Source organism: Pterocles gutturalis, unplaced genomic scaffold, assembly GCF_000699245.1.
Source record: "Pterocles gutturalis isolate BGI_N339 unplaced genomic scaffold, ASM69924v1 scaffold6701, whole genome shotgun sequence".
In the NCBI taxonomy this organism is placed as follows: Eukaryota; Metazoa; Chordata; class Aves; order Pterocliformes; family Pteroclidae; genus Pterocles; species Pterocles gutturalis.
The window spans coordinates 18-15,876 of record NW_010100209.1 but is presented as its reverse complement, the minus strand read 5'-3'; the positions used below and the strand labels follow the sequence as shown (position 1 = coordinate 15,876).

General features: G+C 37.5%; 1 protein-coding gene across 1 annotated transcript in view; it reads right to left on the bottom strand.

The window, feature by feature from the left end:
- The window catches only part of RAD51B (RAD51 paralog B), a gene marked incomplete at its 3' end in the record, with an annotated part of 15,857 nt that extends 1,662 nt beyond the window's left edge, over positions 1-14,195 (bottom strand). Inside the window, exons 1-4 of the mRNA XM_010078811.1 lie at positions 14,112-14,195; positions 13,019-13,132; positions 10,491-10,607; positions 3,728-3,864 (exon numbers count right to left, since the gene is read on the bottom strand). Of these exons, the coding sequence (XP_010077113.1) occupies positions 3,728-3,864; positions 10,491-10,607; positions 13,019-13,132; positions 14,112-14,195 (452 nt within the window). The remainder of the gene's footprint in view (positions 1-3,727; positions 3,865-10,490; positions 10,608-13,018; positions 13,133-14,111) is intronic.
- Between the last annotated feature and the right edge of the window lie 1,664 nt (positions 14,196-15,859).

The window sequence follows — 15,859 nt, the reverse complement described above, 5'->3', positions numbered from 1 at the left end:
GTACACGAAGAAACAGCATATCTCCTGTAGAAGGAAACTGCAAAGTTTATACTTACTGAATGTAAAGTTCTTTGAGTTTTAAAAGAGGTTCCACTCAGTGGCCAAGCATTCTCCTATTTTAATTACTATATCTAAATATTATTTTCATTTACACAAATGTATTCTCCAACTCAAACCATCCTCCCTTCCACCTTTATCTTGCAGTGAAATAACAAAGTGGACCTCGTGTCACCACAGAAATTGAACAACCTGATAAGAAAAGGAAGTTCCATTACAAGATTCAGACAACACAGAAGCAGAAATACAAAGAAGAGAGCCCAGTTCAACTGCAAGTGCTTATATGAGCAGTACATGTATGGAAAGTATGCCTGACAAAGTAAAAACCTTTTCACAGATAATTTCTCCTTAAGAACAAGGTAATTTGGATGGGAGATTTTTTCACTGGAACCATTTCCATTGTGCCAGTTACGTCTTCATAAAAAGGGCTTATAAAATCTTGAGAAAATACACTTTTTAGGCCATAGCAAGAAAAAAAAAATCAGCATTGTGTCACAAAGTGACTGAGGCTCCACCTGCCAGGTAGCTACAACTGAACATCCATCCATTCAGAGAGCACAGGTACAACTAGCATGACCTGGTATAATGAAATAACAAAACAGTAAGTGGCTGCTTCACTGATGAACTGAATGTGAGATTCCATGATTAAACGTTCTCCATTACCCTATTAGCAAATTCAAGACCCTCCAAAACCTTGAATGACAATTGTTAAGCATACCACTGTTTCTTATCAGAGCAGGCTAAGGAAGTGTATCAGATAACTCTTGATAACACCAAAAGAAGTGAGGGGAAGTTGGATATTTATTATTTGTTGTCAAAATAATTTTCTGCTCAGAAACTATGCTTTAAAAAAACTTGCACAGACGTAAAACAAAAGTTTACTGATGACAGGCTAACATTTTCAGCTAAATGAGATTTTATACATAAAATCATTGGGGACACTAAATGGTATACCTTTTAGAAACACTGACTGCCTGCAAACTCTTCAGAGAGAGTCAGTGGAAAGAAATTCCACCCCTCTGAACACAAGGCAATTTTATCTAGCCCCTCAAGCAAATGGTCCAAGAATTTAACCTAGAAACTCACAGTTACAATCTGAGCACTGTAAATTTTTTTTGCAATTAAGATTTTGTTTTTTAATAACAGAAGCAGATCTATCCCCACTGCCTATAGCTTGAGAAGAGTGTCATCTAGTGGATGATACCTGTGGGCACTATTTACTGGTTTCTTGATGCTTTTTATTTAGGCCCCTTTCATTAAAATCCAAAATGTTAAAGCTACTTTAGAAAAATTATTTTAAATAATTTTAATTTGTTTTAAAAGTAGAAACACTAAGTTTTAATGTTAATATATCTATCTTGAGCAAGCAATTTCATTACAGTAGCCTGCATCTCATTCATTAAATACACTACCTATTACATCTAAACCTGTCCTGCAGAACTTCAGGGACAGAATCTTGTCTTTGTATTTGCACAATTAATCATGCAAACCATCTGGGCAACAGTGATCTGTCATTCAACGGTCTGCATGAAATGAGATTTCAGTACACTTCCTAATGGACTTACTTGCATATCACGAAGAATATCATTACACAGACTGACTTAAAATGACAAGCCACAATCTTGCTGAGATCACAGTACTGTTCAGAGAGCTCCATGAAGGTTCAAAGTTCTTTAAAATCTAAATCCTCTTTGTCATGACGAGACTGAAAGCTGCACAGAACATGTTCTCTGCAATGAGGGCAGAGACCCATGTGGTGGAAAGTCCCTGCTTGTTCTCAGCTTTGGTTCACAGAAATTTGTATCCAGTGTTTTTCATAAGCAATAAGTATTGCTAGAGAGAAAAGCAAACCAAACAAATTATTTTCAGACTTTCTAAATAAGTCTGGTATGTTTTCAGTTAATAGCTGGCTAGAGTTGAATTGAATTGCTACGCAACTGATGATAACAATTTCCAGACTTACTATGGCCATTCTATCTATTTGTCCTAGCATCTGTGTTCTGACAAAGCTGAATGACGGACACCATCTGCATTGTTACAGCTTTTTCTTACACAGGAGGAAAAACAAATTACAGAAAACAATGGCACATCTTAGAAGACCAGCCTAAATTCTGATCACTCTTCTCAGTACTGCTATTAGATTGAACTGTCAGGTTAGAGAATAAGTAATAAAACCATGAAAGTTCGTGGAAGCAAAAAGCTCCCTGCCCTTAAGTAAGATCTGCTAGGCAGAATGACAAAAGAGAAGGGCCTTTTAGCAAAACAAAATTAGCCAGCTTTATCCAGTATCTTTCAAGAAGAAGCACAGCATTACAGTCAGTATGACAGCTACAACTTAGCAACTCTCAGACATAAAAAGAAGCAGGAATACAAACACTCTTCCCAGGCTTTCTGATAGAGACTTTTGAGTTTCGAATAAAAATAGTGCCAGCTACATGTTTCCGTTAACCCCTTTAAAGTAAGTTATTAAATGAATATTTGCCCTCTTACCTGAAGTGTTTAGAACAACAAAACCAAAATCTCTTCTACTTACCATCTGTTAATAATACAGGATTATAGAATCACAAGAAAATTCAAATTAGAAAGAGAAATCGGATCTCCAGGCCAACATCCTGTTCAAAGTAGTGCCAGCTATGAAGTCAGAACAAGTCACCTGCGGCTTTATCTCATCATATTTTGAAAGCCTCCAAGGAAAGAGGCAGCACAACCTCTCTGGACAACCTTTTCCAATTCCTAACCATCCTTATAGTGAAAAAGCTTCTCCATGTATTGGTACAGAAATGGATTTCAATGTACACCTGCTGTCTCCCTGCCATGCACCACTGTGTCATCTTCTTGATGGCCTCCTCATCGGAAGGGGAAGGCTGCTGTTAGGTCGCCCCAAAGCCTTTTCTCCTCTAGACTGAGCAAGCCCTCAGTCCCTCCACAAAGGGCAAGTGCTCCAGACTCCAACCATCTGAGCAGTCCCTTGCTGAACTCCCTGCAGTTTGTCATGTCTTTCATACCAAGAGCCCAAAATTGGACACAGGATCTAGATGCAGTACCAAGTAGAAGGGGGCAAGATGTATGCACGTGTTGGTTATCACTCCTTCCATGTTAACTGACTGATTAACTGTTGAAATAATTCTGCAGTATTTCATTAAAGGTAGCTCTAATTTACCTTAATTAGCTACCAACTCTTCTAAACCATGAGGAATTTGATGTTTTGGAGATGTCTATTTCTTTGTCACTCTTGTTTGGAATTAGTGAGTTCAAAAGTATAAGATATAGCTCATCTTCTGAAATTGCATTTAGCTATCATTTCCAACTGAGCATAACATAAATCATCCTTAGTAATAACATTACTTTAACTATGTTTCCTTTCTACATCCTATTTTCAGCAGTTTCATTTGCACATTCACCTGTGTTCCTTTTCTTTAAGCATTCACTTCTAAGCAACAAGTCTTAACTCACCCATCAGGTCCTGCCTTTTTTTACTATGTTTCTGTGAACTGAAATAAAATTAAGTGGTATGTAAGAAGGGAAGCATATATCAGATGAATGCTTAATAACTACCATAGGTATTTATTTTATAAGTGTTTAATTATTGCTGCGGAAAAAATAATTGAAGGCTCCAAGATAAAAGGTGCTAAAGAAGTTGAAAGTGTGATTTTAGAATTTTTGATCTTACCTTTCAGCACTGAATGCAGACTCTGTATCAATGTATATAACAGCCCCATCTAGTCCTCCCATGCTTACAGGTAGTGTAGTCAGAACACTCATCATAATACAAAACTGAGTTTTGCCACAACCTGGTGGGCTAGTTATCTGGAAGAAAAAAAATTAGTAACAAACAACAGATGTCACATTCATTTCACCCTAATTTTACTTTTAACTACAACCCATGAACCACAACTTCTCATTCTGCTCTACCAGATACCAAAAGAGACAGCCACAAAAAAACAGAATGCAACTTGCAGTTACTCTTGGATCTGTGCCTTGCAGTCAAGCTCATTCACTGAAGAATAAACAGCTCTTCAGACACATTATGCTTATACTTTATTTCTTCAACATTCTTTGTTACCTCTCATATCTAAGAGCCCCTACTCTTTCTTCCCTTGCTCTTACAAGATCTTCCCTAGAGCCACATCTAGTTCTCTTCCATCTCCTTCTCTGTGCTGCCTTCTAAAATAGGGCAGAATTAGGAGATTCTCTGTTGATAGTCGTATGACATCAATGGCCTTAGAGCTGAAAACAAAGTCCAGAGCTAATGAGTTCACAGATGTAAATGACTGCTTAGAAACCATCATTACCTTGGTTACAACCAGGTCTTACTTGGAAATCACAAGGATGATAGCTTATATCCTGCAAAAAACTGAATGTTCAATATGAACCACATATATACATAAGATAGATTTTGTCTTCCCCAGAGACTACCCTCAGCTATGCAGCATGTGTTTTATCATTGGTGTTAACCTCCTATTACCATATTTCAACATGAACACCATCTAATGATCCAGACAAGTCTGAATTTTAAGCTTTCACCTGTACTTACTGAAAGTCTACTGCAGTTAAGCAGTATTAAAAAAAAGCACACTCAACTTGTATGAAATGGTTCCAGTATGATTTGATACAAGAGAAAAAACACACAGATCAAAAGTATACATTGTTTGACAAGATCCCCAGCTTCTGAGGGCAAGATTTCTCTACTAGAGATGGAAGTATGCTGGTCTTTATCCACTGCAGATCTTGCAGAGGGTGCAAATGAATGCTAGGCTCTGTGTTCAATCATATTTTCATTACTACTACAATGGGTCTTTAAACACGATATTGTCACTGCTTCTGGGAAGGGAGATGATGACATTTTAAATACTAAGAGGGCTGAAAAACAGCAAATACAAAGTTGAAGTGACTTGAGGCACTAAAAACAGAGTGATGGATTCATTCTGATGCTAGCAGGGACTAAATAATAATGCAAGATAAAAGTAAGCCTCTCCAGGGAAGTTAAACTGCAAAATAAAGCATACCTTATCAAAACACCTAGTACTGCCAAAACAAAGGCTTAAATACAGAGCTGTTGGTTTACATTAAAAAAGAAACCTTACACAGACACACACTCAAACTGATTTTGAGCCTAAATGCACAATAGTTTGTTTTTAAGTACAAACACCCTTTCACCACAAGATACTAGAGTATCACTATGGTTTCATTTTAAGCAGCAGCAGCATGACTCAGAGCACAAAAAATTTACAGGGAAACACTGACCATTAGCTACAGTTACACATTAGCTACAGTTAACTGTTGGTTAAAATCCCTTTAATCACTTTTGTCTTTAAACAAGGCCTGAAAACCAAGCCATTATCAGTCAGCCTACTAGAAGCTTTAGTGCAAGAGAAGCATTATATAATTTTTGTTTAGAAGCACACACTGCCTTTAGTGAATAACAGATGAGGAATCAGTCATATTTATGCAATTATCAGTCCTCCTTCCAGTGTACTTAAAATTACAAAATACGATATCAGCAATAGGTGTCACATTTTAATATGAACCCAAAGCATATACTAAAAATTGCAAAGGCAATACACATTCCTTAGACTGGAATAGCCAAGGAATCTCACCAGCTGTTTCTAGTTTAAAAGAAGTCTTGAAATGAATGGGGGGGCATCAATCCAGTTGTTAAATTAAAATGTTTGGGCAGCTATGAAGAAACCTCATAAAAATGTCTGTAGTTTCAGCCTTGCCTGGGAGGTATATTGGAATCAACATTTATTTCAGTGGCTGATGCAGGAGCTAATTCAGCAGAGATGCTGTAAAAATGTCAGAGGGTATGAGCATCATATCAGAAAAAGACGGAGTTCTTGCTAGTACAACGAAGCAATCCAGTGAAGAAAGAGAATTTCCATTCCCAAAGACAACAATACTTCATCTTTTATCAGCATTCCTTTAAAAGGTGTTAAAATTGGATTCTAAATAAGCCACGGTGAGCAACTGTAAAGGACGACCACATCTTATTGTGGTTACTAGTGGTTCAGCAAGTGTTTTGAACAATACAATCTCAGTTAAAAAAACTAAAATGCCACTAATATAATTTAAATTGAATGTCTGCAAAAGGTTTGCTCAGTTTGTTTTACCCTAAATTTGCTCTGCAAAAAAATCAAGTCTATCCAGATAGAAACGTGAAGACTACAAGTCTTTAATTTACCTCTGCCTAATAAAATATACTTTTATTTTTTCCCCAATAAGTTATATATTATTTTCTCTGGCACATCTGTAGGGCTTGGATGAAGTCACAAGGAGCTAATTCTTCAGCAACCAGGGGATTAAATTCTTCAACATTCACAAAGTCATTACTTTAATTTTTCCTCAGAGGAGTTGGCCAAAAGTTCTGACATCTGACCACAAAATTTCAGCTATGATTTAATTTCCAACTTAAGACCCAATAGTGGTTTGGGAAAAAGTGGTCCGAGACAGTGTAATGCAAATCAAATCCCTCTGGCACTCAAAAAGCAAGCAGTTTTGGCTGTATAAGATACCACCACAAGTCTTAACCCTGTGGCTCATGTACCCAAACTCCAAGTTTCCAACCACCCTCACTGCTGGGTAAAGTAACAGGAAGACAACAATTTAGCCACACCAGTCAGGCAGCAAATGCTGCACATAACATACTTTTGAAGAGAACTTCTCTCAGACTTAGAATATCTGCCTAATAAAAATACCAAAGGGCAATCTGCTGGCCCGCTATGCTCCAGTAAGTTGCAAAAGGGCAAATTAAAATGAAGTTCCAAAATCACTTGAATCCAAAAGGAACACGACCTGAAAGTGTTCACAAGCTGCAGCACAGCATCAAAGCTTCAGCAGCAGACACTTGATAGCTTTCTACTAAAATTTCATCTAACAATCATGCTGAAGAACACTTGCAGCACTGCCAATCTTTGAAACTATTTCAGATCTCATGACTCTTGCAAAAGTGCTTTTAAAAATTTTTCAGAACCAAGCTTTAAATGAGAAAATCAGTTTCTGCATAGTTAATTGCTCTCTGCCTTTCCTGTTTCCTGAGAAACCCCTAATCCATGTCCTAATTGTTTTCCACGTTTTTCCACATTCTCCACCGAAAAGGCAAATAAAAAGCAGTACACTTTTTTTATATACTTCTAATCTCTTAAATTAGTCAACTAATTTCTTGAGTCTACCTAGTTCTCTGTAGTATATTTCCGATTAAATAGTTATTCTGCATCAGCATTGTCAGTCCAGCACGAGGGTGCAACCAAGACCAAACTACTGGTGGAAGGATGAAGTCCTTGCAGTTCTGGTCTAATCCACTAGATGCCTTGAACAGACTTCAACATCTCACTTTTTTGGTGAGATCACCACTTAAAGGTAACTGCATTAGACAGGTCTCTGCATTTTTAATCAAAACATGTTAAAATATAAAAAACTTAACATACAAAAGTTTTTTTCAGAAGGAAACGTGAAGTGCAACACCTTTCCTGGCACACTGCTTTTCATTTACAAGCAGATAGAAGTTCAGCCTATCTTTTGAATATATTCATGTCCCCCGACTACCTTTAAATAGATTGATACATATGGAGCGTGACCATTCTTAAAACAGAGTTTAGCAACAGTTTCCCAGATTTTCTTTTATCCAGAGATAAATGTTTTAAGGTAACACTGAAAAAAAGATTAAAAATTTAGTATTATGATAATTAACCAAACCATATGTATTGCAAAATACATAGCTCTGCAAAGTCAAGCATTTGCATTTACTTCCTGAAGAGTATTACTTTATACCATCTCAGCAAAATTATATTTGACATCCATGTTTTGTTATCAACTGCTTGCAGAAGTTATATTCAAATAAAATTTAAAAACAAACAAACAAACAAAACACCTTAGAAGTCAAAGGTTAGCTAAACTCCAGGAAAACTCCCAGCACATCAATGACTGCTTTTCCCAAATCTTCCTCTGGAGCAACACCAAGAACATGGCAATCGGCAGACAAAGTCTATCAGTGCTCCAGAGCCATTCTACCTGGTCTTCAGGCAAGAATGTGTCAGATAGACTGCACTGATAGCTGAATGATAGCTATGCTTAGGATTAAGAAAAAATACAAATATTCATGACATTGTTATCAGCAGCCTTTTAAATTAACTGTGTGTCTCTTCTGACCCAAAAGGATCATATCCATTAATTTTTTTAATTAAGAAAAAAAACACTCCAGGATCCGTTAGCACAAACTTTTACACTCTGGCCATCTTTTACTCAAGTCACAGGAAGGAGGGCAAAATAGATTGGGTTATCTGGGTTGGCCTATCAAAGGGTGACATCCTTGTTTTGGGTACCAGTCATGAGCCAGTCACAGGCTCAAGGATAAGTCAGCATATCACCAAAAAGACACATCTCTATTCTACTTCCTTCTCCTATCTGTGTAGCAGTGGTTCTATATTCCAACTACAGAAGCACAGTACAGAAGTTTAAGAAGCATTAAGCATGGGAAAAGCCATTCTCTGCCTCCACCAAGGAGAAGTTAGTGGACCAGAGGGAAATCCCTGAAAGCCAGCAGCTCCTAGCCACAGGGTAGCATAATTTATTTTCAAACACAGGCTGTGCTATTTTCACTGTATCTATGTATCTGTTCTATGTATCTGTTCTATGTATCTGTTGTCAGCTGACTGCACGAACAATAATCCAAAAGAGAGGGAGTCAAACTACACCTAGTTTGGCCACTGCTTTGCTAAGAAAAATATTTTTAGGAACCAAAAACTCATCTCCTGCTCAAGGCACTATGCTCAACAGCAGCATAGTTACAATTTCAGGATCCTGTATATCCCACTGCTACTTATAAGAACAGCTCTTCTTCAATGAAACAGAATTTAGCAAGTCTTTTCTCCCAGAATTTAAAGACAGTAGCACTAATCTTAAGATTAAGGTCTTCTGATTTGATTTCCTTACAGTAAATTGGTAATAAAACCAGGCCTGAATATGAAGAAAATATTACTTCTGATAGGTTAATGTAAGTTCATGGAGGCATTCTTAAATGTTTTTCTGAAGACCTAAATGGTGTCCTGTACACTGTATACAAAAAGAAATACTCTGAATCTTTAATAAGTAATACCCTCTCATTACATAAAAGTTTACTAGAGCTGAAGCTGTTATAGTGTAAACTCTGTGTTGCTCAAACTCTAATATGTTTAAAGTCACTATCAGATTTCATAAGTGATTTCTATGAGTTAAACAACATTTTTGATTGTAGGATGTGGAAAAAAATATATTTTTCCTCATAGAAGATTTTCATAACTACTCACTTCTCTACCGAGGCAAATTGCCACAGTAGACAAAAGAAAAGGACTTGGTAAGGACTGTTAAAGTGTTCAAGGAAAAAAATGGTTTTGACCTGTCTAAATTCAGAGCATGAGACATGCTATGTATTTTTCCACTCATTTCAAGTGCATAGCTGAGTTCAGAACTTTAAGAAGGCAAGTATGGGCACATTTTATAAAAACAATGTCCATCCAACTCTGGATTCTGTCTCTTCCAAGGGCCTACAACAGATGGCTAGGGGAATAAGACAAGAACAGGGCACAAATATATATATTGATATTCCCTCCAATATATATGTTACTCCATCTCCATTTGTAGCTCAGCAAACTCCTAAACCAGAGATTGTGTCTTTGTATTTTTATAATACTCAGTGACTCTTATGAGCATCTACACAAATCCTGCTTTTCAGATTAGAGAAACTATGCAACTTATTACCACTTTTTGTGAGGCCATAGAGAAATCCAAGTACAAAAAGATGAAGTACTTCCTTGTTCTTAAAAGAAAAATCAAAGCCAAAAAGTAGCACTGCATCCAAAGGTCACAGTGACAGTTATAGCTCTATATATATGCACAATTTGTAGTTTTGCTAGGTATGCACACATAATACAGGCCCTAATTAGTATCTTTTTTAAAAAGAATGTGTTACGTATTTATTGCATAAGTTAGTTACATTAATGTAAAAAAGCTCTGTAAAGCTACTGTCATGCCTTTATGCTTCACACTTTTGTCCTAATTGCTTATTGTACCTTCATGAAAAGTAATGACTTGGCAAAGTCAGAGTGAATCAGTATTAAAAGGACAGACTCCTGATTTAGCACCTTGTGCTCTGACCATGAAACCACACTGCAACTTTCCCACTGTAAAATCCAGTCAACAATTCTCCCAAATTTCCTGGGAAAATTTTCACTTTTTTAAAGGAAAATAGTCACCAAATTTTTTAATTCATTCATTTTCTTATTTACCTGACATACTGGGGAAAAAAAACCAAGCAAACACCACCACAACAACAAAGTGCACTCTGCCAAAATTTGTGTATTTTGTGTTTAAAGCACCAACAAAAGACAGCCCAACCTATCTGTGACCTTTGACTTCTAGTTGTGATGTGTGACTGCAGTCAAATATATAAAACAAGTTACTTCTGTGAGGGATCCACAGGGCACTCCACCATGCAAGACTTTATCCAAACCATGCAGCGTGGTGGATAAAAAGGTTGAAGAAGGATCGACAGACTTCCTCAGCTTCAGTTCATAAGCCTGCAACAGTAGAAAAAAAAGCACAAAAGAAAAGAAACATATGAGAAAACATTTTTTAAATGGAAATAGCAAACTGCTCACATTTGCTTTCATCAACCCAGAATGTCTTAACAAATGAGCCAACTATTCCTATCTTCAGATATAGTCTTTTCTTAGCCCATCGCCCTTCCTTGCCTTTATATCCCACTTATAGCTCAGAGAGTAAACTTGAAAGTTTGTTGTATCTCCCTCACCACAGTATTAAATGACAGTCTTTTATAATTACAAGTCAAAGCTTTTCTATGCTCCTATTCAACAAGGTTTGCTTTTAACCCATAGAACTCCGACTTTTAAATAAGGAAACATTATGTGTGTGGCTAGTGACCAATGCAGAACATTCACATGAAACTTAAAATCAAGAAATCCCTGGCTAACATTTGTTACCAACTTGAAAATATCCGGGTTCAAGGAAAGGTTTGCTAAAGATTCCCAAGCCTTTGAACAAGCCTGGACTGATCCAGTAGCCATTCATAATTTTCCACTTTTGCAAGGAAAACTAGTCAAGAAGACAGAATGAGTACAAAACTGATAAGAGCTGAATTCCTAGTCCCTCCACTGACTAGAAGAAATGGCCCAAGATCAGAATTCTGTTCATAATTATTTTAATTTTAGGAATCAATTTCAACCAGACAAAGAAGAAACACAGAATGGTAATGCTGATCTTGAAACACAAAAACATGATGTTTCCAAAAGCAACAGATCTTGCTTGCACCTTGCTAAAACTGACACATTCCTTAACCACTGGGCGTCCTGAACATCAGAAGTCTGATTTTAAAAGGAACAGTCCAAGGTCTAGAGGTTGCTGCTCTAGTCACAGTTAAGAGTTTCCAGACAATCTTTTCCAATGGTAGCTTCTTACTTTCTAAAGATTTTCTTATTACTTCCCATTTCAGGGATTCATTTTTTAATTTATCTTCCAGCCACTGGATCTTGTTCAGATAGATTCTAGCGGCCTCTAATACAATTTTCTACTCAGTGTATAGTGTGATCCAATCACCCTCCAAATTCCCCTCCGATAAGGTCAGTAGGCTTTACTTCATACTGCGAGGCAAGTTTTCCAGAAATCAGTTTTACTGTATATCTTAGCATACTCTCAAGTTTTACTGCCAGTGCTTCCAGTGCCACATCTGGACAGTATTTTCCCCTTGTTTGTAACTCCTATTATCTAAATTATTTATTTTTTTTTACTCAAAGATATTGTCAAGATATTATTAGTCATGATGTTACATCAGTCATTCTGACTCTAAGTCCATTTGAAATCCTGTCTTTGCAAAGACTCAATCCACATCCCTCAAAAATAGATAACATCCTCTGTTTCTGGAAGTGGAGCTCTACTGCATGCACTTACATATTTGGTCATCTATCAGCTGGCCCTGTATTAACAGGCCTTGGCACCTGCTGTCTGACAAACTTCAGTATCTGCCAAGCTTCTTGGCAAAGATCTATTTTATTCCAGAAATTTGATTGAACAGTGATGTATGAATGACAGGCAAAAGCAAATGCTACAACTCTACATGTAAAGTAAAATTCCATCTGTCTTCAATTTATTGATGATTATTAACAGTTAATTCAAGGAAAACTAGTAAATAGCTAGCTTTTAATCCATTCAGTATAAGCCACATTAATTCTGCATATCACTAACTTTAACGCAGTGTGTGTGTGAATTCAAAATTTCACTGAGTTACTGCAAGACTTACTATGCCAACTATACATAATACATTTTGACATGGATTACTTCTTCAGAAAAAAAAACAGGCTGCATTGACACAGGTCAGAACTGTTCATGTCCTCTCTGTTCTAAAAGTACATCATTTTGGAAATCTTTTCACCTGAATTCAAAAAAGAAAAAAAATCTAGCCACTGCATTGCAGCTAATATCTGTTTCCTTCTTGCACTCTCTCCCATTAGGCTACCTGTAGCTTAAACCACACAGCAGCTCGTTTACATGGACAGAAAAAAATCCTCAAAAAGTTATTGTCAGGATCACTTAACTTCTTGGCACCAATTTTATGTCTAAAACCAATTTATACTGAAATTCTTATCCTTTGCTTGCATTAAACAATATTTTTTTAGTTGCAGGGTACAAACTAGAAGCAACTTTTATATGCTGGATTGCAAGAGAGAATGCCATCTTTTCCTATTGCACTCAGAACAAATTCTGCAAGCCTGAACAATCTCTTGAGGCTGTAATGCTTAATAAGTGTCACTGCATCAAACTAAAGTGCCTCAGAGATCTAAATTTAAGAATAAAAGCATTATTTCATTGTGCAATCAAACTGCAACCTCAAAACCTCACAGGTAACAAGATGAGTGACACTGTTTAGCTTTTTCACAGATATTGATAAAACCAGAACTAGCACAAGCATACTTACTGTCTGCATTTTTGGAGCACAAGCTCGGCTGACTTTGCAAATAAGCTTCTGCACATCATAGTAGCTCTGTCCCGTCACTTTCATTAGCTCCAAGACAGAAAGACACAAAAAGTCCTGAAAGACGATAAAACAGTTCAGAGAGCTCAACCCAGAAATCAAGACTGAGGACTAAACTAACCTAAAATTTATATACAACTAGTATAGATTCCACAGGTTTACCAACTGTGCTATGTTATACACTATTATGCTATACCTCTCCTACCTTTCTCGATACCAGTATATTAGAGGAAATTGTATTCATATTTTAAAGGACATGGAGTCAAAGGACCAAACATTCAAGGACTGTGTGATGGAACTGCAACAAGGTAAAACCTTTTTGCCCACAAAAGTCTCTATCTACCTGAAAAACATTCAAATTACACCACACATTCTAGACTGCAGTCCTAGGGCTAGATCCTATATTTATCATGCCTACTACTGAAATATATAGGGCCTCTTGGCTTTTTAGGCAGGCATTCATAAGAACTACTTCAGAATGTTCTGCTGAATCAAACCATAACTGATAGTAGCAACACAGCACATTCACATACTAGATTATGTAGTATAAATGCTTTTGTGAAGTGTTCGTAAATGGATGCCTTACTCCATCCAAGTAGTATCTGCACACCCTTGCTAAAATAAAGCATCTTCAGGTTCTTTAGAAGGGAAGGTAGTAAGTGCATACAAGGTTAAATGTTACTAGATTATGTAGTATAAATGCTTTTGTGAAGTGTTCATAAATGGATGCCTTACTCCATCCAAGTAGTATCTGCACACCCTTGCTAAAATAAAGCATCTTCAGGTTCTCTTTAGAAGGGAAGGTAGTAAGTACATACAAGTTTAAATGTTTTAGTTAGGCATTTATCGGTTTAAAGCTATATTTTCACAAGGTAGCAGGCTAGATAGAGCATGAAATGTCCTCTACTTTATAGAAAGTAAAACTCCCCGTAAATTAAACTACAAAAAAGTAAGCAAGATATGCATTAAAATACAATGCCCCCCAAAAAAACCCAACCCCTAAAAGACAACCCCCACCATAAACATAACCTTTCACCTGACAGGTAGTGATCTGATGGCGACTCAGCCTTTCACACAGCTCCTGAGACAACTTTGCTCTTCTTAGTTTCTTAGCAGCCATACTCCCCAACCTACAGGGCAAACAAAAAAAATTTTTTGAAAGAAGCTTGGAATACAACTACGCAACTACACTCACTCCTTGCTAAAAAAACAGGGAAGCATGTGTGTATGTGTACATACAAATAATTTAATGTGATAGACTTCCCATATAAGCCTATGTCATATTAAATTATATCACCACTCTGAAAATAGTTGTGTTAAATTGTATCTCCTCATATTTGACCATGTGCGAGATCATGCCAGTACGAACAGAAGACTCAGCAATGCTTATAGTACAGAGGTTTCTGGGACATAAGAAAGCTGGTAATTACTCAGTGGTGAGCTGAGCAAGAACTCCTTATACTACACTGCACTGGAGAGAAATAAGGTTATCTTTGGATGCCTAAACACAAATAGTAATCATAGTAAGTATTTAGCCCTAAAACACATAGTGCTAGAACAAAATGCTCCATTCTGGTGACCCAGGACTCATGATTTATGTTGAAAGAACAGGAAGGACCTGGAAAAGAGGATGCCTAAACACAAATAGTAATCATAGTAAGTATTTAGCCCTAAAACACATAGTGCTAGAACAAAATGCTCCATTCTGGTGACCCAGGACTCATGTTGAAAGAACAGGAAGGACCCGGAAAAGAGACATCAGAAAGACTGAAGGGCCAGAAACATAGTTTAACATGCAAGACTCAAGATGGTCAAACTAGTCAAACCCATCTCATAACATTCTCTGTAACAATTTATGAAACAAACACAGTTCATAAAGAATTCTTTCATTGTGCCAACAGCATGAAAGAAACCCAAGGCCAAAAGCTAAGCATATGAGGAGAACTACAGTGTAAATATTATCTTATTCTAAAAGCAAACGAAAATAACACTGACCAAGGCAGCAACAATCACGGTATATTCAGTTATTTAAGCAAATTGTATTGATTGAGATTCCTACTTCAAGAATATCTGATTGCTTCAGATAAGCCTTAAGACTATGTTATGTAGCGGACAAGATTATACTGCCACTATGAATCCTGCTTCCCTCAGCCCTCAGTTATTTGCAGTTGTCCCATTTTTTTTTGTCATTCCAGTCTACTGAACAGAACTCCACAGGAGGGTATTCAGGTCGAACAATCCAAAGCACACATTTTCCTAACTTACAGGTATGTTGAAGCACACAGCTGTTTCACACACATTATTAGGCAATATTCTGTGTGTTTATTTAGCCAGGTTAGGTGAAATATAAAGGTTTTTAAATAATACAAAATTGATACAACTTTTGGAGAGGCACAGGCCTCCACATCCTCACCAGATGGAAACTTTATTACGCTCTCTACAAAACCCTCTTCAGCCAAGGGGAGGAAAACCAAACGTCAGAAGAGCTCGGTGTCCTCAGAGCCCCCAGCTGCACTGACCGCCGTTTCCCACACAGACCGCACACCGCGCCTTCTGGCCTGTCCATACACCGCATACTGCAGCTGCACAACAGCCCGTGGGCCCGGGGGCAGGGGGGCGAGGACACCCGTGAGGGGGAAACACACACGTCTGTCGGACTTACACCGGGTGTCACGGCGCTGCGGGAGAGCTTGGCACCACCGCTTCGGCCGGAATGAGAAAATGAGCTCCCGTCCCCAGCACCTGAAGGGGAGCAGCGGCTGAGCCCTGGTCTGGCCCGGCCCC